The following is a 20,243-nucleotide window of genomic DNA, read 5'->3' on the forward strand; positions in this document are numbered from 1 at the left end:
GATCGGAAAAAAAGTAAGAATCAACTGCAAATGGTTTTGTTTATACAAATCAAAGATGCTTGATAGTTCTAAATATTCAATGAAGAAACCAATCCAAAATTTTGAAGTTTCACAGAAGGGGAATATTTTGAAGGCCCTAAAGGGCTGCAAAAAGCAATATGAACTAAAAGGTTTAAATCATAACCCATATCGCGGAGGTAAGGATACCGATCAGAACCAAGCCTAAAACCTAAAAACTCAGTCAGCAGATTAAGTAGCTGATTCATAAACTGACTATTTCTTGTCTTCTTTCTCTGCCTCGGCAGCCTTCTTCATCCTGGCACCCATATGGCGCTCATTCGTCCTTTCCAGACGCAACTTGGCATAGGCATTGAATGATTTCATCTCATCTGTAACCTTAACTAACTCAACAGATGGCTTTTCAAGTGTTATTGGCATGTAATCAGCATTGATTTGAGTGGCAGTCGCCAATTCTTCTGGAGTAGAATCCCCAGCCTGCAAACAGGAGAGAAATCAGGCCCAGTTAGGGATTGTTACATGATCAGTAAACGTGACTTCTCAAAATGGCATTATACCTTGAATTTCCGGGCACGCCTTGGAAAGACCACTAACTTGGCCTTGAAAGTCTTCAGCCTCTGGACATTAGATTGAAGACCTTCCAAGGACCGGTTCCTGCGGCGGTGATCAACTGCGATTCCAATTGTTGAGGCAAGTTTCTTTGGAATTCCTGCTGCCTGAGAAGCACAAAATGTGGCAGTAAGATTCAGGGGAAAGAGGTTTATCACTTGATTACTCATAAAAAAAAAAAAAAAATGGTTTATCACTTGGTTAAAATACAGGAAATATGTATATATAACACTAGATCCATAATGAATAGGAACCATTGCCTTGAACACTATAAATAATATGAAACCAAAATAGTCAAACACAAGAACAATGTAGCCTTAACGGGTTTCTGGAACTGAATCAAACATAGGCCCCTTTTTAGTCTGAGATGGCCAGTTCTTAGAGAAGAAGATTTACATTATAATTTTTCACTTCTGTTTAAGAAACATGGAATGTTCTATGATATTGGGATCCCTGTTTAAAGCTGTCAGCCAAAATCCTGAAAAGGGAAACAGTTGAAAACATACACCTAGATTTCTAAAATTTAAAATAAAAATATATAAAATAAAAAAAAAAGGGGAGTTGAAAGGGAGATTAATGATGAATCTAGGGACAAGGCAGATGTATAGGTATCAATGATTTTGAGGAAGAATCCAATCCGCTTCTAGGACAGCATTTTTTACCCCAAGCTCTCTCAATTGTTTTCAGAAAGAAAGGACTAGACATTTGTCTGAGAGAACTCAAATCCTCATACTCTGGTTTGGTAAATCTGATTTCAAGTAGGATACTATTTGATAAATTGAAGAGTAATATTGTCAGCAATACTAGATAACGCAACATTTGGAAAGAAAAACCTACAGTATTGATTGGATGGATGCTACCTATCCAAATAAATCACCAGCCAGCATAGAGAATAGATGACCTAACCTCTCTAGATGTTTAGATCTCACAACAAATGTTGCTGACTTGCTGCATAACAACTATGAATTATACGCCAGTATCCAAGTTATCAAGAAAATACTCAAACCATTACTACCACAATGGTTAAAGAAGCCAAGGGCAAAAGGTCTGGCAAACATTTAAAATAGACAGATAACTGAAAACAAATCTAACATCTCTGGATAATTTCAGAACAAACATTTCACAGAGAACTTTTGGGAAATGTACAAACTAGCATGTTGTAATAAGATCTTACACCAGCAGTTTTTGATCACCAGAACTCCTACTCTCTATTATCACCATTCAACCTGCATCTTGTGCACTCTCTACATATGGGGGGAGGGCGACAAGGGGGCAGGTGGGCAGATAAGGGTTGAGTTGGGCACACAGAGGAAGGGAAGGGAAGATGGAGCCAAAGTTGACAAGGTAGTCAGTAGGGAGAAAAAGGTGGAGAAAGTGGATAATGTAGAGATGGTACAGAGGGAGGGAGAGAAGCCCACGAAGATTCGCATAGCCGTTAATGGGTTGTAGAGGTGCAGTATGTGAGAGAGTGGGTGTGTGTGTGTGTGAGTGAGAGAGAGAGAGAGAGAGAGGAGAGAGACATATACAAGTAGGTTTCAAGAAACCCTAACCCAAAAGATTACTTCTGATAAATATCCAAATAATCCAGCAGTGAGGTCTTGGATAAAAGACAACCAAATTAAACTAGAAAAAGAACCAGAAGTAGAAGGTTAAAGATTAGGGCCCAAACCAGCAACAAAATATGTCTCAAACCAGGATCAAGTAGAATTCCCCATGAAAGGAAATAGTCATTCAAATATGGCCTAATTAGATGAATACTGGTCCAGACAGATGTTCAAAGATGCAGTAGTACACAGAAGATTGATACAGCCTAATGTAGCCCTAGATTGAAAGGGACCAACTTGGACCAAGTTAACCAATATCTCTACAGAACCAGCCAATTCAGGTAGGGTAAGAGTGTGTGGGCCCCACTCGATTGGAGCTAGGGCTAGGGTTAAGATTGATGAAAAGTTTTTTCCGTGTAAAGTTGATGTGGGTAGAGTATATGTGGGAAGATACAACAAAACCAGGTTTTCAAATCTGAGGTTACATAGGGCTTCAATAGACAGGACTGAGGGACAAAAGAATAATTACAAGCAATTAGATGAGTGGATGGATATGAAACTTGGATCAATTATCTATTAGGTAGGAAAAAGATCCAATCAAATTTTCAACATGTTTTAACAGTCAAATTTGGCTGGGCAGGATTCTTGAGAAAGAAGGCAAAGAAACTTAATTTCTATCACCTCGCCATTCTTCAAATAGTCCTTTTCATCTAAAAGCCTTCACTTCGAGTTTAAGATTTCAGATCGGCTCTTAATAAAATCCCCTCAAATGGTCTCTTTGTCTATCTACCCCTCGATCATGAGATGAGGATGGTTTGCTGTCATGTCACGTGTGAAACCAACTGCACTCTCCATGGTGGTAGGGAAATCCATGAATCACCTTCTACTTCGTTACCTGCTCGAGGATGTCAGACATTGGATTTGGTCTTCCTCGTCTAACTAACCAATCACACATACCAAAAAGTCAACTATTCTATCAGGACATACCAAGCCCTCAAAATGTACAATAAACAATTAAGAGGCTGAAATAATAAATATTAAAAAGGTTAACAACTTCGAAACCATTGTTGGACCAAAAACTCTCTTGTTGGATTTGGGCTCCAACATCAAACTTGTCAGTCCACCCAATCTAGTGATACTGCATCACTCTCAGGATAATCTGGTTCCAATTTGAAGGAAAGGATTTCGAAGCAGTGACATAACTGAAAACAAGAAACAGATGACCAACTAGGACTAGGAAACCAAACTGAACCCAGAATCCCGTTTAGGATTACTGCTCAGTAATAAAAGTTCATCAAGAACAAATTAAGCCTACAACTCTATGGTGATCTTTTTTTTTTTTTTTTTGAGGAGGGGGGTGTCCCTACTCATAGTGCTGTTGGGATAGGGAAAACCTTGCAACTGCAACAGAATTTCTTGTGAGAACATCAAAGAGAGGTGTGCAATGTTCGTCGACATAATGGGATTGCAATAATCGAAAGATTTAACGGCTGAGATACAAAGATGTGGATCCAACAACCTATAAGACGCTGAGGTTTAACATTCCATTTCACAAATTTCACAAACACTAGTGTGTAGATCCCACTCCCTAAAAAGTACGTTAATTAACTTCCGGCCAATATAGAAGCGCTTGAGCCGTTGTTACCACAATATTGAAGAAAAGAATAAAGCACAAGGACCTGAGAACATGACATTATACAATTTTGCCTCACCTTAAGCTCTTCAAAAGAAAACCCCCTGCCAGCTCTAACTTTCATGTTGTACTTTAGTGTCTGTCCATGAACGATAGGACGGAGAGGGCCAGCTGTAGGTCGTGGAAAAATTTTCACAGCTTTCTTTTGCCTAGCTGAAAATGTCATTGAAAAATAATATTAAGAGCTAACGGTAACAGTAACTTGGAGCACACAAGATGCACTGTCAAAGAATCAAAACTGTAATCTGTAAACCAATATAAGAAGTCATAAACAAGGGAAACCTGATGAATATACTTACCAAGACGTCTTCTGGTCTTGCGAGCAGGCTGGTTAAACCATGTCTTGACATAATTCTGCCAGTGCTTTCTGAAGTGCCCACTAGGCACAACATTGTTATGCTTCATGACTTAACCTAAAAAATACCAGAAAGACTAAGAAATATAATTCCAGGTTGAAACAATTGGTTTTTGAGTAGTTACAATTTTTAACAGAAAAATGAGCAACTTTAATTACTCATTTCAAGGTGCACATAGCATAAATAATTAAGGGTGCAAACTGCAAACACAAAATAGTAAATTGATAAGTAGGATTACGTCTTAGTGGATCATTGAGAGATTTGCAAAATGGACTTCCATATTATTGAAAACAACAAAACCCATTCTTAATGAAAATGTCCCAACAGAAAAAATAAATAACTAAAAAGAAGGTTCCCACACCTGCTGTAAATTTTATTGCCAATCCAACGTATCTTTTTAAAAACATCATGAATTTTAATTTTATTTCCTAGACCTAGACCCCTGGTCTCATCCTTGCATAAACAATTAGATTGTAAAGGCAACATTTCTCTCAAGTCTCAAGTTGGGGGAATCAAAAGGAAAAGCAAAAGTTCAAAAACAAAACTTGTATAAACTATAAGCATGGAAGAATGAAAGTAATTCCGGCCGGCGAGATTGGCGTTAGCATGAGCCCATAAGTCATAACCATAAGAGAAATGAAGGCTGAACACTGAATTAAAAAAGAAAACATTCAGAGTTTCTTCGACCAAACTTATACGTTTTTTTTTTTTTTTATCTTTTGGGTAATAAATATGTATTTTAGTTACAATCATGGAAACTAAATACAACATGGGGGACTAGCCGGGCCAGCTTGAATTGCAGCGACTAAAAGCGGGTAATTAAGCCGTTTGCTCTACCATTTGAGCCAGTTCAAAAACTCCAAAGCCAGGTTAATGTTGTCATCATGTTGGGTCTTAATTGCTCAGAGTTCATTCGTTTCACCAGACACTCAAAAACTTCATGTTGCTCAAAAAAACAGTCATCGACCAACCTATCACCCGATAAAATTGGTCATATTATCGCATCTTCGGCCACAGTAATCGACAGAACAGCAACCCCCAATTACACACACACAAAATCCTCATTGAAAGATCTTTCACAAGCCCACCACGTAAACAAGAAAACCCCCCATAAACCCCTTCTCCAGGGACCACATAAACGTCAAACACTCGATTAATCAAACGAAACTTAAAACCTTGATTCTTGAATTCTAAGCAGAACCAAGACAATGAAACCAGAAAAAAATAGAGATCTTACCTGAAAAGCTGGAACAAGTAAGACTTCGAGGCTGACAGCGATAACCTCGGCTCCAAACCCCAACTATGTGAAGCCTCCTTCCTCTGTAGTCCAAAAGAACCAATTCTTACGCCAGATCATGTTATAAGATTAAAATTTACGAATTGGTCACGCTCAAAACCCTAACTCGGTATTTTTATTTTTTTTAAGAGAAAAATAATATTAACTAATATAATTCTCAACATTATTAAATTTACAACCTATCGGTATCGAATATCATATCGATTAGGTGATTTTAAGAAACGTATTGTCCTATATCGAGTATTATCTAGCTAATATATTTTAATGCAATTCAATGGATAAACATACCGAGATGTATCGTATCATTTAGGTCAAATATGCATACGTATCGACTAGTATCGTGGAATGCTTTAAATTTATAATAAATACACCTGGGGGAGTGGGGAATCAAAATAAAACTAAAATAAATCCATATAGGCTAAGGCTCTTTTTTTGTATCAGTTTTCATTCTCTATTATGCTTATTTAATAGAAATAGAGTACAATAATTCATTTCTAATTATAAATGAAAAATGGTTTGGTGACTAATCTTGAGAATAAATTATGAAATGTAAAATAAAATTGGTAAGATCCCATTTTCAATAAATAATAAATAGTACTGCCCTAGAAGAGGATGGTTTAAGTGCAACACGGATACTGCTGTGAAAGTTAGAGAATGCTACACTCAATTAGCTGGGGTGATCCGGAATCAAGAAGGTCTGTTCAGAATAGGATTTGCTATCAAGATTCATCTATGTCATGTAGTAGAGGCGAAAATGCGCGCAATCAAAGAACGGGTAAAGGTAGCGTTGGGTATGGGAGCATGACCACTCCAAATAGAATCAAACTCGTTGAAGGCCATTAGTTGCTGAAATTCGAAGCCTATGTGCTTCTCGAGGCCATGTTAGATTTGGTCATGTGAAGCGTCAAAATAACAAGGCTGCTGATTGGTTGTCTAAGAGGCGGCTAATTGGAAGAGATGATCTGGTCTTTTTCAATGATCCCCGTAGAAACGACAGACATCCTTGGAGAGGATTGTCTCGAAAGTTGTGATCTAGTTTGATTTGTTTTATTTTTTTGGTCTATTGACCCGTTTTGTAACCAACAAAATATAAATAAATAGTATAGAGACGGGTTCAAACACTCAGCAATTGAGAAGAGTGTGGGAAACTAGGCGAATCAGGGTCAGCTATGGCACAGCTATCACTGTTCGAGTTGGAAGATTGTTCTCTCCTCTTGGTATCAGTCGTAGTTTCCGAATCACAGCTCTCAAGAATCGACCTGAACTCATCCTCAAGATACAAGATTGCACATTGTAGAACGTTGTTGGTATGATTGATAGAGGAACTATACTTGGCATCCAACGAGACATATTTGAAATCCTATTTACAGCTTTGAGGAGAGTAGAATCTTCATCAGAATCCTAACGCCATTTGATAGGCTCCTCATCAAAACTATATTTCTTATGGAAATTGGTTTGACTCAAAAAGGAGAGAAAACGATTAATGTCTTCTTAGAGCTTTGAAAGATCAGGAGCGGGAGCTTCTTCTTCGGTGGGTTCTTCTTCAATCTTCTCTGTTGCCTCTTCGGTGGTGGGGGTGGGGGTGTCCTTCTTGTTGTTGATGTACCCCGTCGATTGGAGGCTCTGCAGAGCTGTCAAGAGAATCAGATTTGGAATCACCGACTAAGGGATCTAATGGCGGAGGAGAAGGAGAAGAAGTTAGGGTGGTTGTTGGTGTTATCATCTGGGTTGGCATTGGCATTGGCATTGGCAAAACTATTGGTCTCAATAGGGGTTTTCTCCATCTTATTCTCGATGTGCGTTTTCTTCCAGATGCTTTGTTCTCTGCAAATTCCCCGACTTCTTCGACGTATTCCAAAGATTTTGGAGATTTCAATTGCACTTGGGATAGAAAAATCTGCTCGAATTCAGTTGTTGCTTGTAATTGCATAAAAAACTCGATTTTGGTATTGGGATGTTTATTGGGCTTGTGATTGAGTGAGAAAATTGAGGAAAACCAAGGTTTTAAAAAAGAATGTGCATTTACAATTATGACCCCACCATCCACTTGTAAATTTAATTGGACTTGCGCATAAATGAGGTGAATGAATTTCTCACCTGTAATCATAATAGACAAAAAGTCCATTATAGATTTTGAAGATTTTTCTATTATTTTAAATACAAATAGTATGTAAAATAGATACCAAACACATTAAAAGAATGAAAAATACTAAAATTGAAAATGAGAATAGATATCAAAAAGGCCCTTATTAAGAATACATGCTCCGTCTTCATCTCAAATGAAATAAATCCTGCTAGAAAATCGACAGCGACATTCACCTCGTGCAAATGATGGACGAAAATACAATTTGTAAAATCTCATTGCAACTCCCATATGTTCTCCAACAAATCATGCACTGTCCAAGGTGCAACCTCTGGTTGATCCACTAGTGTGATCGCTTGTAATGAATCACTCCGAACTTCGATGTTCATAAATCCACGGCTACTTGCGGCCTCCATTCCAGTCTTCCAAGCGAGTAATTCCATTCGTAAAACACTGTTACTAATACACCCTCCTGCAATCACTAAGACAACATCACCGTTAGAATCATGACCCATCGTTCCATAGCCTCCATGATCCCCAACAATCGATCCATCACAATTTATTGCTATCCAACCCTTCGGTGGATGGATCCAAGTTAGGCGTCGTTCGTGTGAATTAACATAGGTGATAGGAATATGCCATCCACCAAAAAATCTCGATTAAGAGGGGTGTTCTCCACCAAGTAATTAATTTGGTTACACCGTCCTTGAGTATCACTGAGCATGCGGGCCAAAACATAATTTGGTGTTGAATGCCGGTCACAGAAAGTGGTCTGATTATGGGCTTCCCAAATTCTATATATAGTCACAGTAAAGCTAAATCCTCGTATTTGACTTTTCTAGGAGTTTCCACATAAATGTTCTTCCAGCCAAGCAACCTCTTCAGGCCAAGTCAAAAGAGGAGGATGGGAAACCCATTAATATGTAATACAACACTCCAAACAACAACAGAGAAAGAGCAAGAAAATAACAAGTGTGTTTCATTTTTTAACGCTGTACCACAGAGTGGGCATTGAGGTTCAACATTAACACCCCAACATGTAATACCCCTAGATTTTACTAAGGGTATTTTGGTCAATTTTCATAAAATAATCATATATTATATGTTTTAGTTATATATGTTATTTTGTTTTATAGTAATTACCATTTGTTTAGAAAGTAATAATAATATTGATAAATTAAGTATTTAATGAAAATAAGGAAATCAAATCACAATTAAATTAATCGTTTCTTTTTCTTTTTCTTTCTATTATTCAATTTATAATACTTAAATAAACTCAAATACTAAACTAATAAATAATATATCAGTTAAATATTTGTTATGATCGTTAGCTTAATAGATCTTGAACATTTTATACTTTAAGAAATTTATTAACACTTCATTATTTTGTAAACTTAAGAAACAAAATACGTTAAGAGTTAAAATATAATATAATAAATGAATTTATGTATATTAAGAATAGTTAATCACTTAATAATTTATCATACTTTAAGTTTTATTAATTTACTTGATTATTATTATGAATTTTCCTGCATATAAATAGGGGGAGGGATTCACCTTACGGGGGAGAAATTTTTCCAAAGAAGGGAGGAGAGAGAGAGAGAGAGAGAGAGAGAGAGAGAGAGAGTTCATTTCTCCCTAAAATCAATAAGAATTTCTAAATTTCTTTTGATTTTAAACTGAATCCGTTCACTGTAATCGTTTGTCCTAGTTTGTGTTTTATTGGACTGCTCAAAACATTGGAATATTTTGATATTGAATCTATCGGGAAGGCAAGTGATAATCTTGCATTATATCCACTTGTTTGAATAATTTTGTAATTGATATGTATTGCTAGTGAGAATCCTTCGTGTATATTCACTCGTTTGAATCATTGGGTTATTTGATTTTATGTTGCAAATGAAGATCCTATTTGTTATCTATAGATTGAACCATTGGATTTCATCTTAATCTTGATTGCTAGTGATAATCATTATCATCTATGAAAATTGAATCATTGTATTCGATCTCTTTTTGTATATTATGACTTGCCATGAATATTGTCTTTTATAAATTTATATGAATTTCAAGATTTGGCATTGCATTGCATGTTGCATTATAAGAAGAAGACATAAACTTTTCCATTTATCATGGTCCGATAGAGAATTGGATGGGTTGATAGGGCTGTGTAACGCGCGCAGGCCACGTAACGGCGTTGATCAATCTTCATCCTTTCCTATTGGGAAAACCCATGATAACACTGGAGGGACCAACACACATATCAGGGTTGTATAACGCGTGCAGGCCATGTAACGGCATGGGGTATGATGTGTTGAATCCCAAATGGAGCAATACGCATGTCAAGGTTGTATAACGCGTGCAGGCCATGTAACGGCATGGGGCATCGTATTGTTTCCAAATAAGATAAATAATAACTTGTGCATTAGCATTATTGCATTATTTATTTCATTTGATTGTATTTCTTGTATTATTTCGATACATTATTTCAAACATGTCGATATCTTGCTATATTTGATCTTGCTAAGTTTTTCGAAACTTACCCAATATTTTTCTCCAGATGGTGAATGTGTAGGGCATGACTTTGAAGAATTGTGCCGTGATACAGAAGAAGTCCATATTGCTAATGAACCTCATTCATATATTATTTGTTAAGGACATAAAATATGTTTTTATCTATATTTAAATAATTATGTAATTGGTGTGAAATGTTCTACTTGATAAATGTAATAGTCGAACCCTTTTATTTTGGATATTTTAGAATAATGGAAATGTTTCAGTTTATTACAATAGACTTCCGCTGCTTAAATATTCTAAATTCTTTGAGTTTAATTTCTGGTCTATTTTATCACGACTGGTTCACTACCTAAGGAAAAAACCGGTTCTTGGGTTAAGTATCGACCTAATTTCCCATATTGGGAATAGGGGGCGCAACACAAAAAAAGAGCCCGCCCCTTTTCTCCCCCCCCCCAAATCCCCCACCCAGTTTGGAAAAAAAAGAGGAATGTGATTTATTTAAACCAACCCCCACTTTTTTTCACTTTTGAAGGAGTCCTTTTTTTTGGTTAGACTTGTCCAAGCACTATGCATAGTGAATTTGCTAGATGCTTCAAGTGTCCATACAACAATATCCTTTTTAAGGGATCAAAATCACTGAGTGGAAGTTATCTCTTCATGATGGTTTAAAAGAACTAAATCCCAAAATTCGAATGGCCAACTTCCATTAGCCATTAGCAGTGAAAGTTTGAAGGCAATTTTAACAGTTTTATTTGTTTATGTGTTTTCTGGTTTTTGCTTTTTCCATGCCTGACGTGAGTTCAACTCTAGCACCCTTCGATGATCAATTGAACCCTCTCATTGGAGGAGAGAATGGGGGTGATAAGTGATCATCATGGGCGGGTCTATTCAAGGGGGAAAATGTTCAGGAAGGTGCTCGTCCACTTCCTTTCCTTGCACCAAGTGTTGTCAATGGTGAAAAAGTTGCATTGTGTAAATTGGCCTATTTCGTTGCGGAAGTTCAACGTTGGGAGTGTGGACTCGTGGGTTATGTTGTGGGAAATAAACCTACTTTTACGATGATGAAGTCCTATGTGGAATAGAAATGGGGCAATGTTGGGCTTGTGAATGTATTTGGTTCGAACTTGGGAGTTTTTGTCTTTGAATTCCAAGAAGTTTATTTGAGTCTTCAAGTTCTAAAGGACGGACCATGGAGTATTGGATCCAAACCTCTCATCTTACGCCCTTGGTGTCACGACCTCAGTTTTCACAGGCTTGGTGGGGCCCACATTACGAACATTCAACTAGGGCACGTGACAGTTCCTCTCATTATCACCTGTTTATGACCACTAAAACAAAATGCTAAACTAAACATTTTCAATAACAAAACAAAAAACCTATTTGATAGTTTGACTCATAAACATATGTATACAGTCTAAAGTACTATTATGTTTATATTTGACCTTTCAACAGTGTCTAGAAGTACATACAGTCTCAAAATAATATATACATCTACAATCCAATTAAACAAATATTAGTTGCAATAAAAAGAAAAAGAGTTTCCACTTCAACTTTAAAGGTATTATCAGGTGGCAGCACCTTTGTTCTTATCTTGTGTATGAGGACTTGTCAATATTTACAATAGTGAGCTTTGCGGGCGAGTAAACAATATAGACAACCATGTAAGTAAGTCAGGCAGTTCATCATGCATCAATTATCACATCAAAATCATATAACATCATGCATTCTAATTTTCCTTTCGTTTTTCTTTTCCTTTCCTTTTTCATTATTAAATCAGACCTAAGCGCTACCTGTAGAGAGAACACCATCAGTCTAAACCACACAAGTGACATCAATCTCAGTCTCAGTCTTAGAGGTTATCATCAAGAGATTATATTTTCAGTCTTTTGGCATAAGGCCAGGTGTTATTTATAGAAGGCCATCATCATTCTAGTATATATTTCCACTTTTCAGTTTTGCTTCATGCCCTCCCATTTGAATACACTAAGTACCATGACTTACAGAAGCCGCTTCATGCCCTCCCATTTGGGTACGTTAAGTACCAAGATTTATAGAAGCCATTACATTTTATTTCATTTTTCTTTTACTTTTTTTATCTTCAATTTCAGTATTGAATTATCGTGTTCTGTCCATTTCAATGTACATTTTTCATTTCAATCATCACGTAGTCACATCTAAGTAAAACTAGACACAATTCGTACAATTCAATCATTTAAATATGAAAGCATGATAATTCTACCTTCAACAAGCATAATCATCATTTCACATTCACAATTCAACATCTCAATAATACTATCGATATTTCAACTCAAACAATTCAATCAAGTCATTTTTTGTCATTCGATTCGATGCATTTCTATTCCATTCACAAAACAATATATCATGCATTTTCATAAGTTGCTTAAGTGAGTCAATAAAACCAATTATATATTAACATGTGAATGCTACTTGTTTACTAAATTGAATCACATATTTGTGACATACATGAGTTGGTTGATATCACTTAACTGTTTCCGTTCACTGCATATGTTTGATACTAGTTCGATTAAAATTCGTTCTTCCTCTTGTACCTCGAACAATTAATAGCCATTTAGAATACTGTGAGAACCAACAGGGAATTTTCCCTTTTTTATTATTTTCTCTCTCTCTCTACTTCTCCTCGTTCTCCTCTCTTGTCTCTCTCTTCTTTCCACTCCTCTTCTACTCCTTCTCTCTCCTCTCTTCTATTCCTCACATTAATTCTTCTCTTCTTAATTTTCTTCTTCTGTTTCTCTTTCTATTACAGGTACAAGCACAGCTGCACAAGTCCCTTTCAATCCTCCCTCTCTCTCTTTATTGATTTCTCTTGTCGCTTTCAACTTCTTCTCTCCCTTATTCTCCACTTCCTCTCTCTCTTCCTTAACTCCTCTCCTGTACTACTTCTCTTTAATTTTTCCTCTGACCCCTCTTCTCTTTCTCAGAGTAAACTATATCTCTTTTCTTGACGTTTCTTCCCTCTCCCTGTTTACACGTTATTACCAATTTACCATAAGGCTCTCTCTCTCCTCTCTTTAATTCATTTCTCTTATATTCTTACTTTAATAACACCTCATACTGCGCCTCTTATTAAAAGGCGGGGGGCCGGGGGGGGGGCCGGGCGCCCCATGTTACCAAAACAAAAAAATGCACCATGTAAGGGGAGACCAGACCGGACGGAGAGCGAACGGAGGAGGGAAAAGGGGAGACGGAGACGGAAAAGAGGAGCAACTCCTCCCTCTGTCTCTCTCCTCTTTATATCATACGTGGGATGTAATAATATATATATATATATAATTTACTTTATGCGTGTATTTATACATATATGTATATTTAACTAATTAGGTGAGCTTCGTTATGGGCATATGGGGCCGCTGTAATATTTTACGCAGGAGGGCCTATTTTGAGGTGCTAATATTAGTACCTTCGAATTTATAAAATTATACTGATCTTTTTCTTGGTTTTAGTTCAATCTAATTCTACTGTTATGGGACCCACAAGCGATGTCTGACCTCGACCAAAATATCAATTGGAATCTAATCTCATTTAAGCTATTCTTTAACTATGGTTGGATCATTTGATTAAACCATTAAACCAACCATCAGGATCCTTTAATAATCTTAAAGACTGACACATTTACAAATAATAATAAAATAATAATATAAAAAGATGCGGGACATTACACTTGGAGCCCTGATGTTTCATTGACTAAAAAATATTGAGTGAATTCCTTTTATAGGTATGTTTTCCTGGTCTAAATCTACATCTTTGGAGTGATGAGGGACTGGATTGCCTTTCCAATTGTTTGGGTGTTTCGATTTGTGTGGATCGATACACCACTAGTTGTGAGCATTTATCCCATGCTTGTTGTTGTGTCTCCATCAATGCTGTAGATGGCTTTCCATCAACGATTAAAGTAGCGATGGAGTTGGGTCAAATTTGGTAACAACTTGTTGAATATGATTGGGCACCCTGTCTTTATGTTCATTGTAGTGTTTTCGTCCACAATGCTACATCTTGTCCAGTGATGCCGTTGATGACTATTGTGTTTGTGGGTGCAACTACTGAGACGATATCCACTGCCCCAAGCCAATGGCAAAAGCCTTGGTAGCGTTGTCGAAGAGGAAGACAAATTGACAATGTAACCATTACTAATCGAGCACCGTCTCCTTCGAAATGATCGACTTGTCAACAACAAATTTCTCATCATGCTCTTGTCCCATGTTCTCCTAATCCAGTTTTAAGAGAGCCTATTGATCGGCTTGTGAAAAACCATTTGTCTACTAGCCCTCTGAATTTTAAATAAACTTGCGCATAAATGAAGGGATGAAGATTATCACTATAATCCATAATAGATAAAAAAATCTATTATGAATTTTGGAGTTTTTTTTTTTTTTTTTTTTTTTTTTTAAATTTTAAATAAAAATAAAACTAATAATAGATGCCAAATTGATGTGTCTCAGTCAATTCCGATCAAGGTTCCGACTAGTACTCGGTTGTCTTCTTGCATCCAGGGATGATGAGCCCTACAATAAATGTTAGACACGGGCTGGCTAGAATGCCAGGCAGCCAGCCGCCTCCGATGATAAAGTCAGTCGGTGATCGAAGTAAAGTCTTGTGTAAGTATGACAAGAATTTGCTAATGAAAATGTTCGTGCTTACTGGAGGGTGGTTCTGTTTAAATAGTATGCGGGTCACCTTTTTGGTTACTGACAAGCTTCCTCGATGGTGGTTTCGCCCAATCAGCCAAATTTAATATTGATGGCTTTCTTTAATAAATGAACCGTTGGATTTTGGACAACTGGACAATTGTACTATTCTAATCCTAAGGTTCACATGACACCAAAATTTTACCCTGATTTACCTCTCTTTCTTCTTAATGGGCTTTCATGGTGGGTCTCTTTTTTAGGCAAAATCACAAAAGCTTCCCCAGCAAAAGTGTCAGTTTTTTCTTGTAGCCCAAGAAAGCATTCTGATTCCAGTCTTCCAAGCCAGAGAATCCAAAAACGAGAAAAAAGATTGCATCAATCGTTTCTTCCAAGGAAAAACCCACTAAAAATTATTTATTAATACCTACAATTTCGAATTGTTCTATTCAAAACCGCTAGATTTATTTGGACCCAAAAGAAACGTTGGATTAGAATCTAAGTTAAAAGAAAATTAGGGTTTCTGATAGAGACTTCCAACCGTCCTCTATAAATATTCTCACTTGCTCGTTCTTCTGGTTCGTCGCTCGTTCCCTTCCCTTTCCATTTTCCCAAATTGGTTCTCTGGTTCTCTCGTCTCGTTATGGTCTTTGTGTTTCATGAGAAAGAAAGATGGGGAATGAGAGAGAGCTTCTGAAAGTGATTGGATCGGTTCACTCGGCAAGAAGACAACGATAGAAAACTTCTAGTTTCTTTTTGTCTTGCCGAGCCTACCGACTCCAATAATTTTCTGTTGTTCTTCTCTTTCCCTAGCTTTCTATGTTGTTCTTGCAATGGCCTCACGGAGAACCGCGGTATGTTTCAACAGAAACCCAGTTGTTTCGATTGAAATTTTATGGGGAATCTGGTTTCTGATCGTGTTTCCCCCCTTTTTCTTTTACTGATTGATGGTTGGAAATCGTTTGAAGGTTAATTCTTTTTTCTTTTTCCCCTTTGATTTATATCGAGTGATGGGCGTTTTCCAGTCGGCTCAAGAAACTACTAAGAACAGTGGAACTTGGGAAGCAGGATAATTTGTTTTTAAAAATTTATTATTTTTTGGTGCTACCCTTTTTTTTTTTTTGTAATTCAGTTATTAGAAGCTATTTCGTTGTTGATCAAGTTCTCGTGGAGTCGAATCAAAGCACGGCGTGGCCTCTGATTTTCATATAAAAATTCCGGCGTGGATAAACTATCTGCATCTTCGCGTCTGCTTCTCTGAGCTTGTTGTTTGGGTTTCAAATGTGTTATATTTTCTGTTCATCAAAATTTGTTTGGGATATGATCTTTTTATTTTGAGTCAGTTGTTCAATAATCCTGGGTTTCAACAATGTTCTCAGATAAACCATTATCACAGGCCTATGTACAAAATGTCTTGTTCTTGTATATAATGTTTTTCTTGTGCTGATTCGAAAGGAGCATGTATCTTTCCAATGTATAAAGGCATACCTTTCTTTCGTTATTAGTTGGACCCTTTTGTTCATGAGCAGAACTCGACTTATCAAGTGCTTCTTCATTTCTTTTGATTCCTTAAAACTGAAACCCAAAGTAGAGGTTTGGTGTCTTTGTTCCTGGGTTTTCTTATTTAACCCAGAAAAGGTTAACTTCCTGCTCTCTTTTCATGCTAAGAAGCAGTTGATTTGGCTTAAAAGTTGCTTAGATGAACCAGGACATGTTGATGCTTGGGTTTGTTACGTAATATTCTTTTGCTTTAATCAAGTTCTGGCTTCTGGAAGGATAATGAAGTTCTGAGGATGATAGCTGAGGTGGGTCTGAACCTGATGCAGTATAATGCTCTTCATGTGAGTATCATTTGTTGTTTACAGAAGCCACAGAAGGGGAGATGCAGCCATAACCACTACTTCTATAGCTTGGTTGATCTTTGAATTCTATGTTGCATGTTTTCTATTCACTTTTCAGAAGTTAAAAGAGGTCTTTTGGATTATTTGAACAAATAAATTACTACTATCAAGTGTCATGAACCTTTGAGGGTTTCTGATTTTACAGAGCATGGCTGCACAGACTCGACTATTCAGAAGTTAAGAGGTCTTTTGGATTATTTGCACAAATGAATGACTACTATCAAGTGTCATGAACCTTGAGGGTTTCTGTCTTTGCAGAGTGTGGCTGTACTGACTGGACTTTTCAGTTATTCAAAAAGATAAAAAGAAATTGGCTGGACAGAATTGAGTGATTTTCCAATTGTTGCATTCCTAACTTTTTATATTTGTAATCAATTATATATAATGCATCAAGATGTTCACCCATATTATTCATTTGGAAGGATATTTAGGATTAAATTCGGAGAACATGTTTATCAAATGCTAATTATGGTTTTGAATATATTTTTCTAGCTATTATATGCAGTACTTTTTTTATTTTTTAAAACAAAGAAGTATGCTCTTGACATGGAAACATTATCAAAAGCATAGCATTTGATGTCTCTTTAATTTTATTTTCTTAATTATATATAATTAATCCCATAATTTCTAACGGTAAGGGTGCAGTTGTAGTATTGTGAGTGTAGACGTAATATAATAAAATTTAAGACGTTTAAATGTAATAGTTTATAAAATTTTGGTTTAAATATATAAAATTTATTATTATTTTTGGTACATATCCTTGCTTGGATGGACTATTCATATGTAGAAGTTTGAACTTTTCAAAACATTTCTTTTGCAGAGACTCAAAAATATTTGTAAGAAAATTAAGTGGTATCCATAATTGATTTATTTATTTTTTAAACTAGAGTTCCAAATATTTAGTCCAATTATTCCCATAGGAGTTAGGACCCCATAACCTATTGAACTGAGTTATACTTGGGTTGGTTGTGAAATATTCAACTTTCAGTGAAAACAGTGAACAATACTAAACACCACTGTATGAGTGGATCTACATATATAAAGAGTATTCATAACTTCATACTTCATTAGACAATTATCTCTAACAAACTCGATTACTCCTTCGTGGTATTCTTGAGATAAATTTTAGCATTAAAGGACCTTGACTCATAATTAATTCCATAATCTATAATAAGTATGATCATGCTTTCTAGTTAGTTTAATCTACCAGATTAAATATACACAGCTCAAAATATGTAGTCGTCAAATCTTATTCTTTTTTTACCATAAGAAGTATTTTACATCGAAACAAATAGAGCATATTGAAAGTTGACTTGCTAATGGGTTTATCATTAGCTTTATATTAGGCGGTGGGAACTATCATATGCCATAGGGAGTGTCTAACCCGTGACCTCTTCTCTAAAAAAAGGTGTTACTCGTCAATGTTGATCTGTTACATCTAAAAAAGGTGCTATTTGTCAATGTTGATCTGTTAAATGGTTATAGAATTTGCTCTTAAGAAAGACTATATTCTAAAGTGGGTCTTCCTATATTTTGGTGGGAAGACGTGACGGCAAGCAACCCTTTCCAAGTGTGAATTTGGATCCTCTCAACCTAGCTTGCCCAGATAGCCACATTTCTTAGACCAGCTATTAATGAATCTTACATCGAACCTATTTGATGGCTCAAATTTGAACAAAGAGGCCAAGGTCATGTTTTTTTATTTCCCTTCTTTTTAAATTTTTTTTTTTTTTTTTTATTTTTTGTGTGAGATGCCCTTCAAAATTGCTGTTTAAAAGTCACTAATACCCTTATTGCGTTGGTTTCGTAAGCAACAAAAAGATTATTCTTCCCCTTCTAATTTAGGCACCGATGTTTGCAAATGTGGGGGGGTGAAAAAAATAAACATGTAAGACCCATATGTAATGAAGTGAAAGAATGAAAAAAAAAGAGAGAAATGATTTTGTGAAAAATTTTCAAATGTGGATCTCATTTTTATTGTTTCTCTCATTTTTTTTTCATAAAAGACTTTAAAAAGAGATGTGGTGGTTACCAAAAAGAAAAGAAAAGAAAAAGATAAAGTGAGAAAAATAACTTGACACATCAGCAAACAAACCACGCTTTAGGATTTCATGGAATTTCATGAAAAATGTATATTTTCGCACCCCACTTCAGATTCAACAAATAAACGGTACCTTAGGGTTTCAAGACTTAATTAGTAATCAATCGACTAATATTTTTCTAGTTCCAAACCAGGGTATTCAACCCAAAATTCTTTTAAAATCTACCTTTTCATCCCAATTCATGGGGTTTTTGAGACCGATTCTAATCGAATCATTTCAAATCAACCCTTCAATGCTTCAAGGCTTTGGCTCCTACCTTAAATGGTTTAGATTCAAATTTCTCTTTCATGTTAATTTTACAGGATCACATACTAGTCATATTAATCTCATATTATTTATGAAAATGTTTTCATGTGTGTTATTATGGTCTTGGCAAGGCAATTCACCACGTTGTCAATTGCATTTTTTTTGGGCAACAAAAAAGGATAAAACATTTTTCATGGTTTTTTGAATTCTTCATTGTCTATGTTATACTCTTTTAAGTTCAAGGGGTCAAATGTGAACCATCTATAGGACAACCGTCCCACACTTCATAGGTAAGTCCTATACTCTAAAAATAGAAGAAATGACCTTACGAGTCTCGATCACCTCTATTTACAGCTTTTGACCACATGAATAAGGGTGTGGTCCACTGAGTTCTTATTTCTCGTTAATTTTTAATATTTACACAATGAACCCTACCCTTATTTATGTGGTCAAAAACCATCAAGGGAGGTGATCCGGACTCTGTACTTACCTGTGCCCATGGAAGAGCTGAGTCCTATAAGCCATAGTCTTCATAAGGTCTTGGATTAAGGGTAAGAAGAATAACACTACTTCTATAAAGTTGGAGGGGTTCAACTAGGGCACCAAATTAAGTTCTTGTTTGAAATGCATTCATTATAGTTGTAATTTCATTTTATTGATATTTGTTGGACTAGTTGCCCCACAATTTAAACCTTGATGCATCAAATGAACAACAATAAAATGAAAGAGACGAGAGATTTGATGATAGCATTTGGTCTTAACAAGAGCTATATCTCCAAGACTCAGATTCGAACCCAAATGCACTGTAAAAGCCCAATAATCTTACAAAAGAGAGAAAAAACAAGTGTACAAACCATGGATCTTGCATCCGAGAACCTAAAACCACACCATAGCCACAATATCAAGGGAATCACATCACAGTGAAGAGAGAAAGAAAACAAAGAGAAACCTTGACTGTATTGCTAAATATGAACCAAAGAACAACATATACATCTGATTCAGTACAAATGAAAAGGCACTGATTCATAATCACTGTGAGCCAGGTGAACCAAATGTTTCTTGAATTTGAATAATTAGCCCCTAGTAAGAGACTTTACAGATTAGCCCCTCCCAATCTTCTTTTCTCCATTACCATTAAGTATGCTTTGCTTCTTATGTGGGATTCTTTTAGATCTACCGTACCAAGTACAATGAGTAGTGATAGAGAAGACAAGGATAT

General features: G+C 36.1%; 1 protein-coding gene across 1 annotated transcript; it reads right to left on the bottom strand.

Annotated features, from left to right (window-relative positions):
* Nucleotides 1–5,565, bottom strand: LOC148999991 (large ribosomal subunit protein eL13z). Its single transcript, XM_089140423.1, has 5 exons — nt 5,458–5,565; nt 4,164–4,277; nt 3,884–4,017; nt 576–734; nt 1–495 (listed from the first exon to the last, which is right to left on the bottom strand). The coding sequence occupies exons 2-5, from the start codon at nt 4,267–4,269 to the stop codon at nt 274–276; spliced, it is 621 nt and encodes a 206-aa protein (XP_088996549.1). The 5' UTR covers nt 4,270–4,277; nt 5,458–5,565; the 3' UTR covers nt 1–273.
* Nucleotides 5,566–20,243: the final 14,678 nt, after the last annotated feature.

The sequence above is a fragment of the Hakea prostrata genome, chromosome 11 (assembly GCF_041222555.1).
Source record: "Hakea prostrata isolate BN-2017 chromosome 11, UWA_Hpros_2, whole genome shotgun sequence".
Taxonomy (NCBI): Eukaryota; Viridiplantae; Streptophyta; class Magnoliopsida; order Proteales; family Proteaceae; genus Hakea; species Hakea prostrata.